General features: G+C 37.9%; 1 protein-coding gene across 2 annotated transcripts in view; it reads right to left on the bottom strand.

The window, feature by feature from the left end:
* LOC132101399 (transcriptional coactivator YAP1-like) overlaps positions 1 to 13,248 on the bottom strand; it is a 33,496-nt gene extending 20,248 nt beyond the window's left edge. For both annotated transcript variants that reach the window (XM_059506332.1, XM_059506331.1), the window contains exons 1-2: positions 12,630 to 13,248; positions 9,971 to 10,206 (exon numbers count right to left, since the gene is read on the bottom strand). In XM_059506332.1, the coding sequence (XP_059362315.1) occupies positions 9,971 to 10,206; positions 12,630 to 12,830 (437 nt within the window). In that variant the 5' untranslated portion in view covers positions 12,831 to 13,248. The remainder of the gene's footprint in view (positions 1 to 9,970; positions 10,207 to 12,629) is intronic.
* Positions 13,249 to 13,931: the final 683 nt, after the last annotated feature.

The following is a 13,931-nucleotide window of genomic DNA, read 5'->3' on the forward strand; positions in this document are numbered from 1 at the left end:
AAAGATACTACAGAGAAACTTGGGTAAAGGCTATGAAGTGCTCAGAAGGGGTAGGCAAGCTATATTTTAATGTTTAAATCATTTATCTTTTACTTTTTAATGAAAATGTACCATTAAACTGCTGCTAATGGGAAAGCAAAACCGCATGAAGCTGAATGCAACACATTCAACACACCTCCTGTGCTATTTGGTAAATGTAAAGAGTGTTTTGAACGAGACGTTGGTCTGAATGCATAGGCAGGGGTTCTTCTTAAGGCAGTTTGTTTCGTAGTGACAGTAAGAGCATTGATGTCTGGGGCAAAGGTGTTACATCAGGACTGGGTAAACACTGGTATGGATAACTCTGCGATCTATATGTACACACACACACACACACACACTCACAGATGACACTTCAACAGGAAAGGGGCTTGTTTGTGCGTGGTCAATAAAGCCCAAGCTTGACAAACACACATTTGCTCAAAGTAAATGCTTCACACTAGATGAGCTGAGAAATGAATCCAGTCTGACCTGGGAAACTAAACATTACAAAAACGAGGCCACTGTAATCTAACAAATGACTTAAACCAGGAAATGAGTCTAAATGGGTCTTCTGCTCACGTCGTAAAGTACAACGAGTTCAGAAGTCAAAAAAGCATCCTTTCTAAAAAAAATTAAATAATCTTTTTTAAATAAACAAGTAATTGTTTAATAAATGTAATGAATAAAAATACTTTACAATAAAGTTACTAAAGCTATACATTTACATTGGTAGTTAACATTTAGTTATAGTTTCCTTTGTTGCTCACACTCGAAAATAACATTAAGCAGTCCTGTCCACAGATATCTACAGTTTCATTAATGGTATACCAAAACCTCTACCGATTCACACATTTCATCACACAGTATTGACCAGTATTACACCACCTAACACTAGGCCTTAATCATCCAAGAAACAAAAGCATGATTTTGGTCTGGGTTTGGGAGGATGACAGGCTCTTCCCTGTGATGTTGCTCACATTTGCAATCGCAAACTTTAACTCCCTTCACCCGTCCTCCACACAAATGTGTTACAAATGGAGCTGGGAAGAGAGGCCTGATCCAGATGGCTAAACCGTTCATCCACCATCAAAGAGATGGCCAAAAGCAGTACACAACACGCCTGCTCTGAACGCACACATACGATGGTGCAATTCAACACAGCGTGATTCACACGGAGCCTCCCGATGAGCGTATTTAAACACAGACAGGAGTGGAGGAAAATGAAGTTAAAAATCACATGAACACAAAACTCCTCACAATCCTGTCACACCTATAGTTTAACCGTAAAACCCAGATAAACCGTTTTGAAATTCAAATGGATGTGTATTAAGCCTATGCTTCCATTCAGAAACAGGGAAAAAGGCAGAAAAGCTAATATTTTCCCAACTGGCCACAAAAAAACGGAGTTTGAGTGTGTGAAGAAAATGCAAAGAAAACAGGCCACCCCAGAAGACTGCAGCACTCAATAACAAAGACTGTCTAAGCTAGCAGTGTGTGTCTGGACATGTAACACTTCCAGAAGCAGCACCATTGCACTACAATAGGACAAAAGCTTGCACGTCTGTCACTTGCTCCTAATACACATGCTTTCTTCAGAAAAGAAAAAAACAAAAACACATTTTCCTGTTTGTTTCTACTGAAGTACCAATATTAAACCAGTCCTACTAAAATATTAAACTGGCAAAATAACTTTTCCAAATTTCCCCTTAATTGAGTACTAATACTGTTTTCAGCAATGAGCAATCTGTATAGATTAAACGTATACATTTTTTATCTTAAATTCTGTATTATACTTCATCTCATTTGTTTGGATTTTGGACACAAACCAAATTTATTCATGTATTCATGTGTGACCCTGGAGCACAAATCCAGTCATAAGGGTACATTTTCTGAAATTGAGATGTATACATAATCTGAAAGCTTTCAATGGATTTATGGTTTGTTAGGATAGGACAATATTTGACATTGTTCAAACTATTTGATAATCTTGAATCTGAGGGTGCAAAAACATCAAAAATAATGAATTTGCATGTGCAAGAAGCAATGCATATTACTAATCAAAAATAAAAATTTGATATATCTACAGTAGGACATTTACCAAATATCTTCCATGGAACATGTTTTTTAATATCCTAATGATTTCTGGCATAAAAGAAAATTTTTGACCCACACAATTTATTGTTGGCTATTGCAACAAATACCCAACAACTTATGACTGATTTTGTCTGATTTTGAATCACATATAAGACTTGTACTTATACATATAAGACTTAAAAATAACCAGTTTCCCCTTAATAACTCCAAAAATATTAACATCGTTTACAACAGTGTGAAACATGTATATATAACATTTCAGAAAATGTGTTTTGGGGTTTCATTTAATATTTTGTAACCCTATAATATATTATAACCAATATGATAGCAATATATCATGCATCTCTAACTTGATAAAATAATCAACTTAAAGAAAGAGTCTTAATGATATATATTCAAGGGAAGGCATCATGTTTCCTTGTGATTCTCCAGTTTATCCAATCATGCTCACCTCCTGCCCAAACCAAGAAAATGCCATGATGGGAGCAGACAGCAGGAAGGAAACAAGGGGTCCATTTTTAGTCTACGGACCTTGAGGCCACACCGAAACCAAACAGTGCTCATTAAACCACTTAACACCATGCTTTTACCATTACCACCTGATCCCCTCACACTCTTACGACGGGTCATGTCCTTTAACGTTCCTTTTCAAAATATTTTAAAATTACTTTATCAGGCATATTCAACAACATTTTGAAACAAGATAGACATTTGTGACAAACATAAGTCTAAATGCATGTACAGTACAGACCAAAAGTTTGGACACACCTTCTCATTCAAAGAGTTTTCTTTATTTTCATGACTATGAAAATTGTAGAGTCACACTGAAGGCATCAAGGGCTATTTGACCAAGAAGGAGAGTGATGGGGTGCTGCGCCAGATGACCTGGCCTCCACAGTCACCGGACCTGAACCCAATCGAGATGGTTTAGGGGTGAGCTGGACCGCAGACAGAAGGCCAAAGGGCCAACAAGTGCTAAGCATCTCTCGGGGAACTCCTTCAAGACTGTTGGAAGACCATTTCAGGTGACTACCTCTTGAAGCTCATCAAGAGAATGCCAAGAGTGTGCAAAGCAGTAATCAAAGCAAAAGGTGGCTACTTTGAAGAACCTAGAATATGACATATTTTCAGTTGTTTCACACTTTTTTGTTATGTATATAATTCCATATATAATTCCACATGTGTTAATTCATAGTTTTGATGCCTTCAGTGTGAATCCACAATTTTCATAGTCATGAAAATAAAGAAAACTCCTTGAATGAGAAGGTGTGTCCAAACTTTTGGTCTGTACTGTATGTGCAATATACTAAGAAGGTCAAATAATAAGAAGTTTTGCCTTCAGGAAAGACTCTAAGACACACCTTTTGTACAGTAATTAAAAGCAGCATGTTTTAAAGTGGGTGAAGGGGTAACAGTGGATCCCATCACAGGGTCTAATTCCTGTGATAGTTGAGGTCCACATCCCTGAGGATCTTTCTCGGCTAGGTCTGGCCTCCCATGGGTTCACCCCCCACCCCATCCAGCCCCCCCCCCCCCACTGAGGCCTGGCTTTAATAAGACAACGGAAACACTGATTAGCCCCTCTATTTGGTCACATTCTCCAAATTAGAATCGTTCATTAGTTTATGACCCTGGTCTCAGTGTTAGTGCCCTGTGAACTTACCCCCCCCCCCCAACCACCACCTCCTGAGGTCCCAAAAAACAGGCAGGCGAGAACTAAACAAGATGACCCTCAACCGCCCTGAGCCCCCCTTTCCCTTGGCCCGAGTCTATTATAAATCAAAGCTCACAGTAAACTGTTGGAGAAAAAGGGAAAGAGAGGAGGTCAACACATCATGTTGACCTTTCCCACTTCTGTCTTCCACAGGGTTAATAATGAAAGCAGGAAGACAAGGAGGAAAAACAGAGACAGACCTAGGAAGTTAAAAAAAAGACTAGGCCACAACTTCTTTTAACCTCCAGTCATTCTAGATTCAATCTACACACTCAGACACACTGTGTGCAAAGAGAGTTGTAAAGAATCAGATTTATTCAACAATTTATGCTAAATAAATCAGTATTACGCAGATTCATAATATGTAAATAATGAATCAATGTTATAATTTGCTAGAAGTCGGTATAAATCATACCACTGACCAGAATAACAACACGCTTGACAATGCAGCATATTTTCCTGAATATGCTACATTGTTTTTGTTTAAAAGTTAACATTTGAAAAGTTGTGCGGCTTGCATTCCAAAGCACATAAAACATGCATAAAGCACAAATATTTTGATTACTTTAAAAAAAATTGTGTAGACATACTATTTATAATTTTGTTTGTTAAAAGGATACTCCAAATCAAAATGAAAACTTGTCATTAATCACTTACTACTAGTGTTGTCACGGTACCAAAATTTCAGTATTCGGTACCGATACCAGTGAAAATCCACGGTTCTCGGTACCAATTTCGGTACCAAAACAAAACACAAAAATATGCTAATTAAAAAAAAAAAACTTTTTATCACTAAAAATAAAACCAATGCCATTCTTTATACTTATTTAAAATTGTGTTTAAAGTTCTTTTACAAGTAATATAATTATGAAAAACAGTAAACAAGTTTCACCCAAATTTAATTTTTCTTTCAATTTATGAAATTTAAACACATTTTATTTTTTGGTAAATAAAGTGGATTTGCTATTAAAATTAAAACATGGAAGACATATTGTGTGATTAATTTTTAATTAACATTTTACAAAATAATAGTAATATTTCTAGCACAATGCCTTTATGTAAAAATGAATTTGTAATGAATGCATATTTGTCATTTATCTGAACTTAAGACTGGTGGTGATGCTTAAGACATTTTTGTTCATTGAGGGTTTCTGTAAAAAAAAAATAGTAATAGATCATAATAATTATTATTAAAAGATAATAATACTACTAATTCTACTACCATACTAACAATATACAATGCACTATGGATTGATGAGCTGCTGGGTTCATGAATATTAATCACGTTGTCTGCGTTCGGTCGAACTGATTTGCTGAAATCAAAACAGGGACGGTAAAAGATGAGCGCCAGCCAATGAAATTTGGCATTTGCGCATTAGCTCCGCCCACTACCGGAGAAACCGGCATATCTTCTGCTTGTTCGAAAACATGAATAATTCTAAATGAACTACATTATTTTGACAGGAGAAGACAACAAAGAATATAGTTTACATGTAGCATGTCGATTCAGCGTGGTAAGACTCTCGCTCTCTCTCTCTCTTTGCATGTGTGAGAAACAAAGCTATCAGGAAAGGGATGGCGAGTTTACAGTTCGGCAAATACCATAGACAGTAAAAAAGGCAAATACAGGTGTACTGTGCGTCCATTGAGATGAATTGAAAAGTACAGATCGCTTGATGGAGAGAGAACTCTGAAGCGCTCAGTGTTCAGCAAGTGAAAATATATCTGCGCCAATCTTATAATAGCCTCGAACACACACACACTGGCGAGTAAAATCTAAGAATTAGCCAATGGCTAACAATAGACATAATTTACTCGCCCTTAGTAAAATTTATTCACATATGCGAGTGATTTACTCGCAATGTAGAGGCTGTTTTGACGGTTTTCCGTGAATACCTTTAAATTGACACTGGTTTTACTCAAATGAAACGGTAAAATGCTTGTGAAGTGACTCAGAACAGTTCTGGTGATGTTGTATGTCCTCATTATTGCAAGCGTCATGCGCTTCAGTCTATGTAGTAAACAAACCATTCATTCATTCACACAGAGACGCGCAGAACATGCAGGATGCAGGTTTCAACCAACTTTTGCGGCTTAACATTTACAGATACTGGTCCATATGGAGATTTTATTTGATTAATTTATGCTAACCTTGACAAATTCCGTGACTGTCCATATTAAAATGTAAGTTTCATTTTCATAACTGGATTTTGAGATTCCGTCCGCGTGTTCTGCTTTCGCGGAAATCATAGCGCTGTATGCATCCAGAACCGGGTTTGAACGGATCCTCGGTACTACCGGTACTTAAAGAAACCTGGTACCGTCACATTTTAATTTTTTTAGTACCGAATTGGTACCGAAGTACCGGGTCTTTTGACAACACTACTTACTACCATGTAGTTACAAAACCGTAAAAGCTTTGTTCATCTTCGGAACACAATTTAAGATATTTTGGATGAAAACTTGTGACTGTCCCATTGATTGCCAAGTAAATTACACTGTCAATGTCCAGAAAAGTTTGGACCACAGGCAGTGTACGCTCTTCTTTGTCAGCCGCGCTTAATTGTTGAAAAAAGTCGTTATTTTTGTTTTCTTCGCGTAAAAACTGTATTCTCTGCGCTTCATAACATTACGGTTGAACTACTGATGGCAGATGGACTATTCTGATGATGCTTTTCATACTTTTCTTATCCATAATATCTTAAAATGTGTTCCGAAGACGAACAAAGCTTTTACAGGTTTGGAATGACATGGGAGTAAGTGATTAATGACAAAGTTTACATTTTGGGGTTGAGTAAACCTATAAATTTGAAAAGCTGATAAATTTGTTCTGTTCTAAGCCCTGCTAAATTTAAAGGATTTGTTGTGCTGTGGAGTACTTTACATTACTTCTTAATGTAATAATAAAATAGGACTTATACACCAATCCAAATTATCCATTTGTTTTGTTTTTTTCTTCTCTCCAACTAGTGTAATTTTGGCCCAACTTATGTCAAATTACAGTCCACTTATTTTCCTGCATTCTCAGGAAGATCCACAACTAGCATCTGGAAGCGTCACAGTACACAGAACTAGTTCCCTATAATCCTGGGCTTTTGAGGCAGTGTTGAAACGGTCTTCAAATGACTGGGTGTTGCAGATTAATTACGACTTCTGATAGCTTTGCGTTTCCTGTCATTTTCTTCCCGCTATCAAAGTGTCACGGGACACCACTGAGGCCTGAGCAAAGGCTGAACTAAATATAGGACAAAAATGTTACAGTGTAACCATTCAAAGCCTAAATCTAACTAGTTTTAATAGATCTTTTACTGTGTGTTCAGAGCCTTGTTTGTTTGTCTGTATCTGACCAGGTCACATGAGTGTCACTGGATATATAATGCAACCCGCTCATGCTCTCTCTCTCTCTCTCTCTCTCTCTCTCTCTCTACTGTATCTCTACTGAGTGGATTCACAAACTGCGCTTTCATTCATGCCGAAACGGAAACCAGGCTGCTTGTCAGACTTCCCTTAACCGTGTGACTCACATGTGGCCAAAGCGAGAGCCACCGGGATACTTCGCAAACCTCCGTCTGCTTATCTGCAACCAAAATTAATGGTAACATATGCTCTCTAATGAAATCTCTGGTCTTAGGAGAAAAACAACTTGTGTGAGAGTCGTGTACATGCAGAAAGCAATGCGAGTTGGGTATAGTCTCAAACAGATCTCACAGCCCTCTCACTGCCCCTCATCTGAAAAGGGCCTGATTATAAATAGGAGTGTGTTTGTTTTCCAGGACAAGCTTCCTGAAGCCTTCAGTGTTTCTAGATTCAAATGACACTTTTAAATATGCAATGGGAGTCGCAAGAAATTGGAATTATTCAACAGAAAATTATTCTGTATTTACCAACTGACTTCCATAGTATAGAAGAAATACTATGGAAGTCGATGGCTACCATAAACTGTTTGATTACCAATATTCTTCAAAATATCTTCTTATGTGTTCAACAGAATAAATAAACTCACAGGTTTGGAACAAGTGGAGGGTGAGCAAATGATGACAGAAGTTACATTTTTGGGTGAACTATCCCTTTAATCTATACTAGACGAGAATAACAACGGATATCAAGTTGTCAGCACTTGACAATGTAACATAGGGAACCGCAAAACTCAGCTAGTTGGTCTAAAAGAAGCACTGTATAATCAGACTGGCTCTTAAGAGTTTTCATAAGACTTACAAAGCAATGGAACAAAATGTCACATTTTAAGTTGGACTGGAAATTTGTTCTCGGAAAGACATGAATCTGAATTTTTGGAGTTTACATAAAATGTACAAACCAATGGAACCAAATGTGAGACACATTTTAAGTTAGTCTTAGAAGAAACAATACTCATAACACTCAAAAATATGTTTGATATTCACTGGCCATGAATCAAGCACATACTTTGGAGAGTACATAAGATGTATAAAGCAATACAGTGAAACACATGGGTCTTGAGACAATATTTTAAGAACTTAGAAACAACCCACAAGATTACTCTTTTTTTCAGCTCCTTGAATTTGATAGGGGGTAACAGTGATATGCGCACTACAAAAAGGAGGAATTGTTGACGAACCATGTCAACTTCCTGTGGGAAAGAGATCCACAGACAAAGCGAGGGTCAACAACAACAATAAGACGCTGAATAAAATGAGACTGCATTTCTCTAGAACCCCAAACAAAGAGAAGTTGAAAAGGAGGGGGTTGTACAGACAAGAGGAGACAAGACTTTCATTTGTGCATTTCAGCAGTGACCGAGACGAGGGGAAGATCAAACCGTGCCCACACACAGACCACTCGAAAAGGTAGCAGTCTCAATGTTTGCTTAAATCTTCCCTCATTTATCCGTTGAAGAAGAACGGGAACTACCAGACTAAATTTGGAGCCTTGTCTTAAGGATTAGGCGTCCTCATTGTTGGATGCATTAGCGGTTGCAACATTTCCAAAACATTAGCCTTGGTCTTGTGAGTCGCCTACACAAATGGCGTTTCCCCCTTCCTGTCCCTCAAACCCCTTTTATACAGTTCCTGGAGATCTGGTCCAAATGAAGCAGATGTTCTACAGATGTTCCTCTTCTAAACATCTGTTTTTAAAAGCTCTCTGTTTTATCATAGTAAATTGGAGGCTAATCATGTTTGTCTAGAAGCGATTGATCAGAGGGTCACTGCTTCAGACATCCCAGAAACTTTGCATTCAAAAATTCAGTCCTAATATAGCAGCTTTTAAATAAACAGCAACAACTTGAAAATGACTTATCAAAAAGAAACAATGTAGTCCTTAATTCTGCCTTTTTAACTCCTCCTGTGTGCAGCCTGTGTCCTGTGGACAGGCAGATGAGTTTACCAGGCCGGCCCGTCCTCCACTCGTTCTACGCTGCTACACTGGGCCTTTGTTCCCCTCTGAAACCCAATCCGCAGAAGCACTAAGTACCCCCACACACACACAGAGAGAGAGAGAAGGAAACCTTGGCACACAGGCTAACACACTAGCAAAGACTAAGATATATAAACCAGCTGGAAAAAAAGACTATTTATTGAGAGTTTTGATTAAAAATAAAAACCAAAGTCATTTTGTTATTGTAACTCTCAGCTTGCAAGCTTGACGTCACACACCACCGTTTTTGGGTCCAAAAGCTATATGAGTTCCCAAACGCAAACAACAAATGGTGCACTCAGTTTCTAATACTGTTGAAAAATCACAATTCTGAACTTTATCTTTAAAGGCATTTCAGTTTGTGACAATGATTCAGTTTTTATGAATATCATGAGCCAGAAGACTGTAGTGCACAATGTGAGTTTCTTCAAAGTTTAGCTTAAGTATGTGATATTAATAAATTGTGCTCATAAAAGGGCTGTTAAAAATAGTATTCTCAATTGAAACATGGATTTGCAAGCAGTATGTGATACATCAAGACCTCAAAGAAGCATTGCAAGACAATGTTTCCCCACTAAAATTCACCTTTGCTGTAAATCTCTACACGTAGAAAGTCTTCCATCTTTACAATGACTGCAAACTTGACCCCAATCTGAAGGTCAACAACGCCTTATCAATTTAAAAGACATCAAACAGCACAAAACCATGTTGACATTTATCATATCAAGCATGACAACGTTAATGACTCACTTTAGGAAGTATCTCTGGCCTGAAGGGGTCTTGGCCATCTCCCAGCCTGGGGGCAGCGGCACATCATCAGGTATTTCATAAGAAGACTGGCGGAGGTGCTGAGGTGGGGCGTTTGATGGAACCATGCTGCTCAGTGTGCCAGGAGTAACTGCACCCAGCTGCAGGGAGGCGGGTGAGGAGTGTGCCCTGATGTGCTGGGGCGTGAGGGTACCAGCAGTACCTGCGTCCGTGCTGGCCTGTACAGGGACAGAGGATTATTTTAGCATAAAGAAGACATTTAGATAAGGATTAGATTTAAAGCAAAAAGGCTACAAACAATAAGTCTCTTAAATAGCAAAGAGACTTATGTTTAAACCTTAATAATTCGAAACATGGATGATGGAAGAACAAGCACGGACACATATGATTCTCAGCCTATGTAACTCAAAGATGCCCCATTGTGAAGGTCATAAACTTATGCTGCGTTCCAGGCAGGTTTTTGAGCTCATAAGTCACGATTTCAAACCACGACTAACGACTTTGTAGCGTTCCAGGCAAGCCACGCCAAACTTCCTGAGCGCAAGGAATTGTATGCAATGTACTGCATCAGTAGGCAATATTATTTGTAGGGGCTGCCATTGTTGTTTCGCGAACTCTGAACTCGGAGTACATCGACCTAGTACGAGTTCACGGGTGGGAAGTCATGGGTTTGACTGCCGTTCCAGTGCACCTTCACAGGAATAAGGTTGGAAAAACACGGGTTACGGGTTGCCTGGAACGCGGCATAAATATTTGTATTAAGTTTTCCTCTTGTAGTTCTGCTGTAATGATAACAGAAACTAGGGTTACAATGCATTGATATGTTCATCAATCATGATTAATCTTACAATGTAATTGTTAAAGCATTTATGTTTCTTATGCTTTTTGTTTTATTTCATCTCATATGTAACAAATCGGTTTTCTTTATGCTATAAAGCTCAAGTCCTCCACATGTAAAAAGTGTTACTGTGTAAATCATTCTTTGTAGCATTACTCTATTTTATAACATTTTAAAATGAAACATGAGGAAAACTATGTTGTCGTTTTGTTTTTGTTTTTTTACCTAGAGTAACAAATATTATTAAGGGATTTAGCATTTTAATTGTTAAACTATTGAAATAAAATGCTCTAAAATAATAAATAAAACTTTGTGAACTCTGGAGGGTTATCGGAGTATGGGAAATGAGTCATTTCTTTTCCAGTTAATACAGGGAAAGTCAATGGATACTAATAAGCTAGGCTACATGGAAACAAATAAATGATTAAATTTTCACAAGGGGACTGTTGTCCTTTTGAATCATAACCTAGTGTTACTTTCATTAGTTTCATCAGCTCCTTTTACAAAAACAAAAAGTTAAGAAACGGATGTGGCCTAGGCTGCAGACTTCAGGGGGAGCTAAGAAACAGGCTGTCCTGGGGCAACTTTTCAGCAGAACTGAACATGTGCGCATGCGCGAGATGTGATCCCAAACCCGCAAATTACTTTAGTTTACTTTTTTATTTTATTTTTTAATTAAGCTTTAAAAGATGAACTATTTTAAGTATCTGCGCTCGTTGAACAAGGGCTGGAAACTACACACTAACCTCATATTGTTTATAAACCTCTTATTGCTATTCTTATATAAAATGAAAGATAAAGCATTAAAAGCGAAAAGCAGTTGCAATGAACAAAACACTGAAAATATTATTTCAGGAATGAAGTAGTATAGGTCTGGGTTTTCTTTCGGCGGTTTAGAATAACACAACCAGAATAATCGCAAAATAATCACTCTTTTGAGTCGGTTCTTTTGAATGAACTGTGGGTTTGCAAATAGTCTGAATCATTTCCAGTAGCTCACCCATGAACTGAATCGTTTAGAGAGATTTCACTCCGTAAAACAGTAACAGAATGTTTCATATAACACAGAACAAAAAAAGCGCTGGATGAAGTGTAATATTCAGCTATCATCAGCTGAAATCAAACCTGGAAATAAATCTTATCTTGTGAGAGTGATTGACTTTGTACTGTCGGTCAAGACATTTGGACACACTAAGTATCAAAATACAAAGAGTGCAGATTGGTATAACCATCACTTTACCTTAGTAGTACAGCCACAGTGGTATCCCTTTTTAAACTTCAACTAGTTCTAGGGGTGAATATAAGTGAGATACAAATATTTTCTTCTTCTGTATTAGATCAGATTTGTTGCAGTGTAACTTGCTATACTTTCCGAGTGGTAACTTTCAGATCAGCTATTTTCCCTGTGGAATGGTAGCTTGCATATGAGTGAGTTTAAGAGGAATACATTTCTAAGGAATTGTAACTTTTGTGTTATGACAATTCTATTAATTTTTAATATAATTTCTGTTATAAATTATGCGTGGCACGTTATTATTATTATTATTTTACTTTATACTCTGCTGTCATATGAGGTCATACGTCCGCTTATGCACTTTATTATTTATTTAGCCTTTATTCACTGTATTTATCTCATACATTCAGTGCTTACTGTTATTTGCTCATGCAATAACAAATCTACAATGGCAGAGTTACACCCTAAACGTTATAATAAGAGTCGTGGCCCCTCGCACCAGTCGCAGTGTCAGGCGCAGGAACAGTTTGTGGAAATAGTTTGAGGTTTCTGTGGGGGTGGTCTCTTACTTGTCTGGAGTGGGACTTTGGCTCTGGCGGCTTGAAGAATGAGTCTGGCAGCTTTCTCATCCTCATCGGCACTGAGGGTGGAGCGATGGTGCTCTTCGGGTTCATCACAGCGTTAAAAAGAGCCTCCAGATCGGTCTCGGAGTCTCCCCGAACATGGACGATCTGATGGCCGGCAGGAGGATTGTGCTGGCTCGGATCCATGACTCCAGATGAAACGTAGCTCTTCTTTCTATCCGACGGATAAATTGGTGGAAATACGAAAATTGGCTGCAACCATACAATGCCAGAAGATTAAATCCAAACAGCCCAAAGCTGTTTTCTGTCCGTCCGCTTTATTAATTATCCAAGCCTTGCGAAAAAAGTAGGCAACGCTGTTTTTCTGCTTCTCGAGAACACCCCAATAAATGTGGAAACGCGCATATCTACTAAACGTTGTCGTTTAAACTTCTTCTGAAGTATCTGAACTCTTTAAAAGCGCTGTCCGTGTGACTTTCCCAAAAGTTTACGGCTCCTCTAACGCAGACATTGGTTATGACTGTAGCCTAAAGCGCGTTGAAAATCACAGCCCTCTCACTAACCTAACTTACTTTTTTTCTTCTCTCAACTTCTGAAAGTTTGGGCAGGACATCAAACTTTATGAGTCATGTGACCGCTGACTCAGAGGGGCGGGGCTTAAGCAAGAGCCTAAGAGCTACATGATTTTCTTCTGTGAGGGGGCACATAGAGCCCATATATATTTCAGGCATTAGTGTTTTATGGATGATTAATAATGTGTTCAAATATCAGTTAGGGTCGTATATATTTATATTATAATTTATTTCAAGCTAATACATTTGTATGCATATTTGTTATTTACTTTTAATCTGTATAACGAAATATGTTTATGATAACAAAACTATCATCATGAGACAGTCACGTTTCATTTTTTATTATTATTTTTTTATTGTGATCATTCAAAGCTGATCTGTGTGTTTTTTAGAGGGGGTCACAATTTTTCATTCATATTTTCATGAAGTGTCACTCACCACGGAATGAATCTCATTATACAAAAACACACCAGTGAAGTTCAAGCGTTCAAGACTTCTTTATGAAGAAATAAATAAATTGTCTTTCATTATGTAGAAAGCTGCAGAAAAGTAGTTCCATGCAGTTCCCATGATTGTTATGTAAATGAGCCTTCCCGGGCCATTGAGAAATCATTTTGTCAAGACTTTCCCATACATTTAACATTGAGTGACTGATTATGAACCCTTTTAATCCCCTGCGGGAACTGTAAGGGCATGAATGGATTAAAAAAGTTAC

The sequence above is a fragment of the Carassius carassius genome, chromosome 23 (assembly GCF_963082965.1).
Source record: "Carassius carassius chromosome 23, fCarCar2.1, whole genome shotgun sequence".
Lineage (NCBI taxonomy): Eukaryota > Metazoa > Chordata > Actinopteri > Cypriniformes > Cyprinidae > Carassius > Carassius carassius.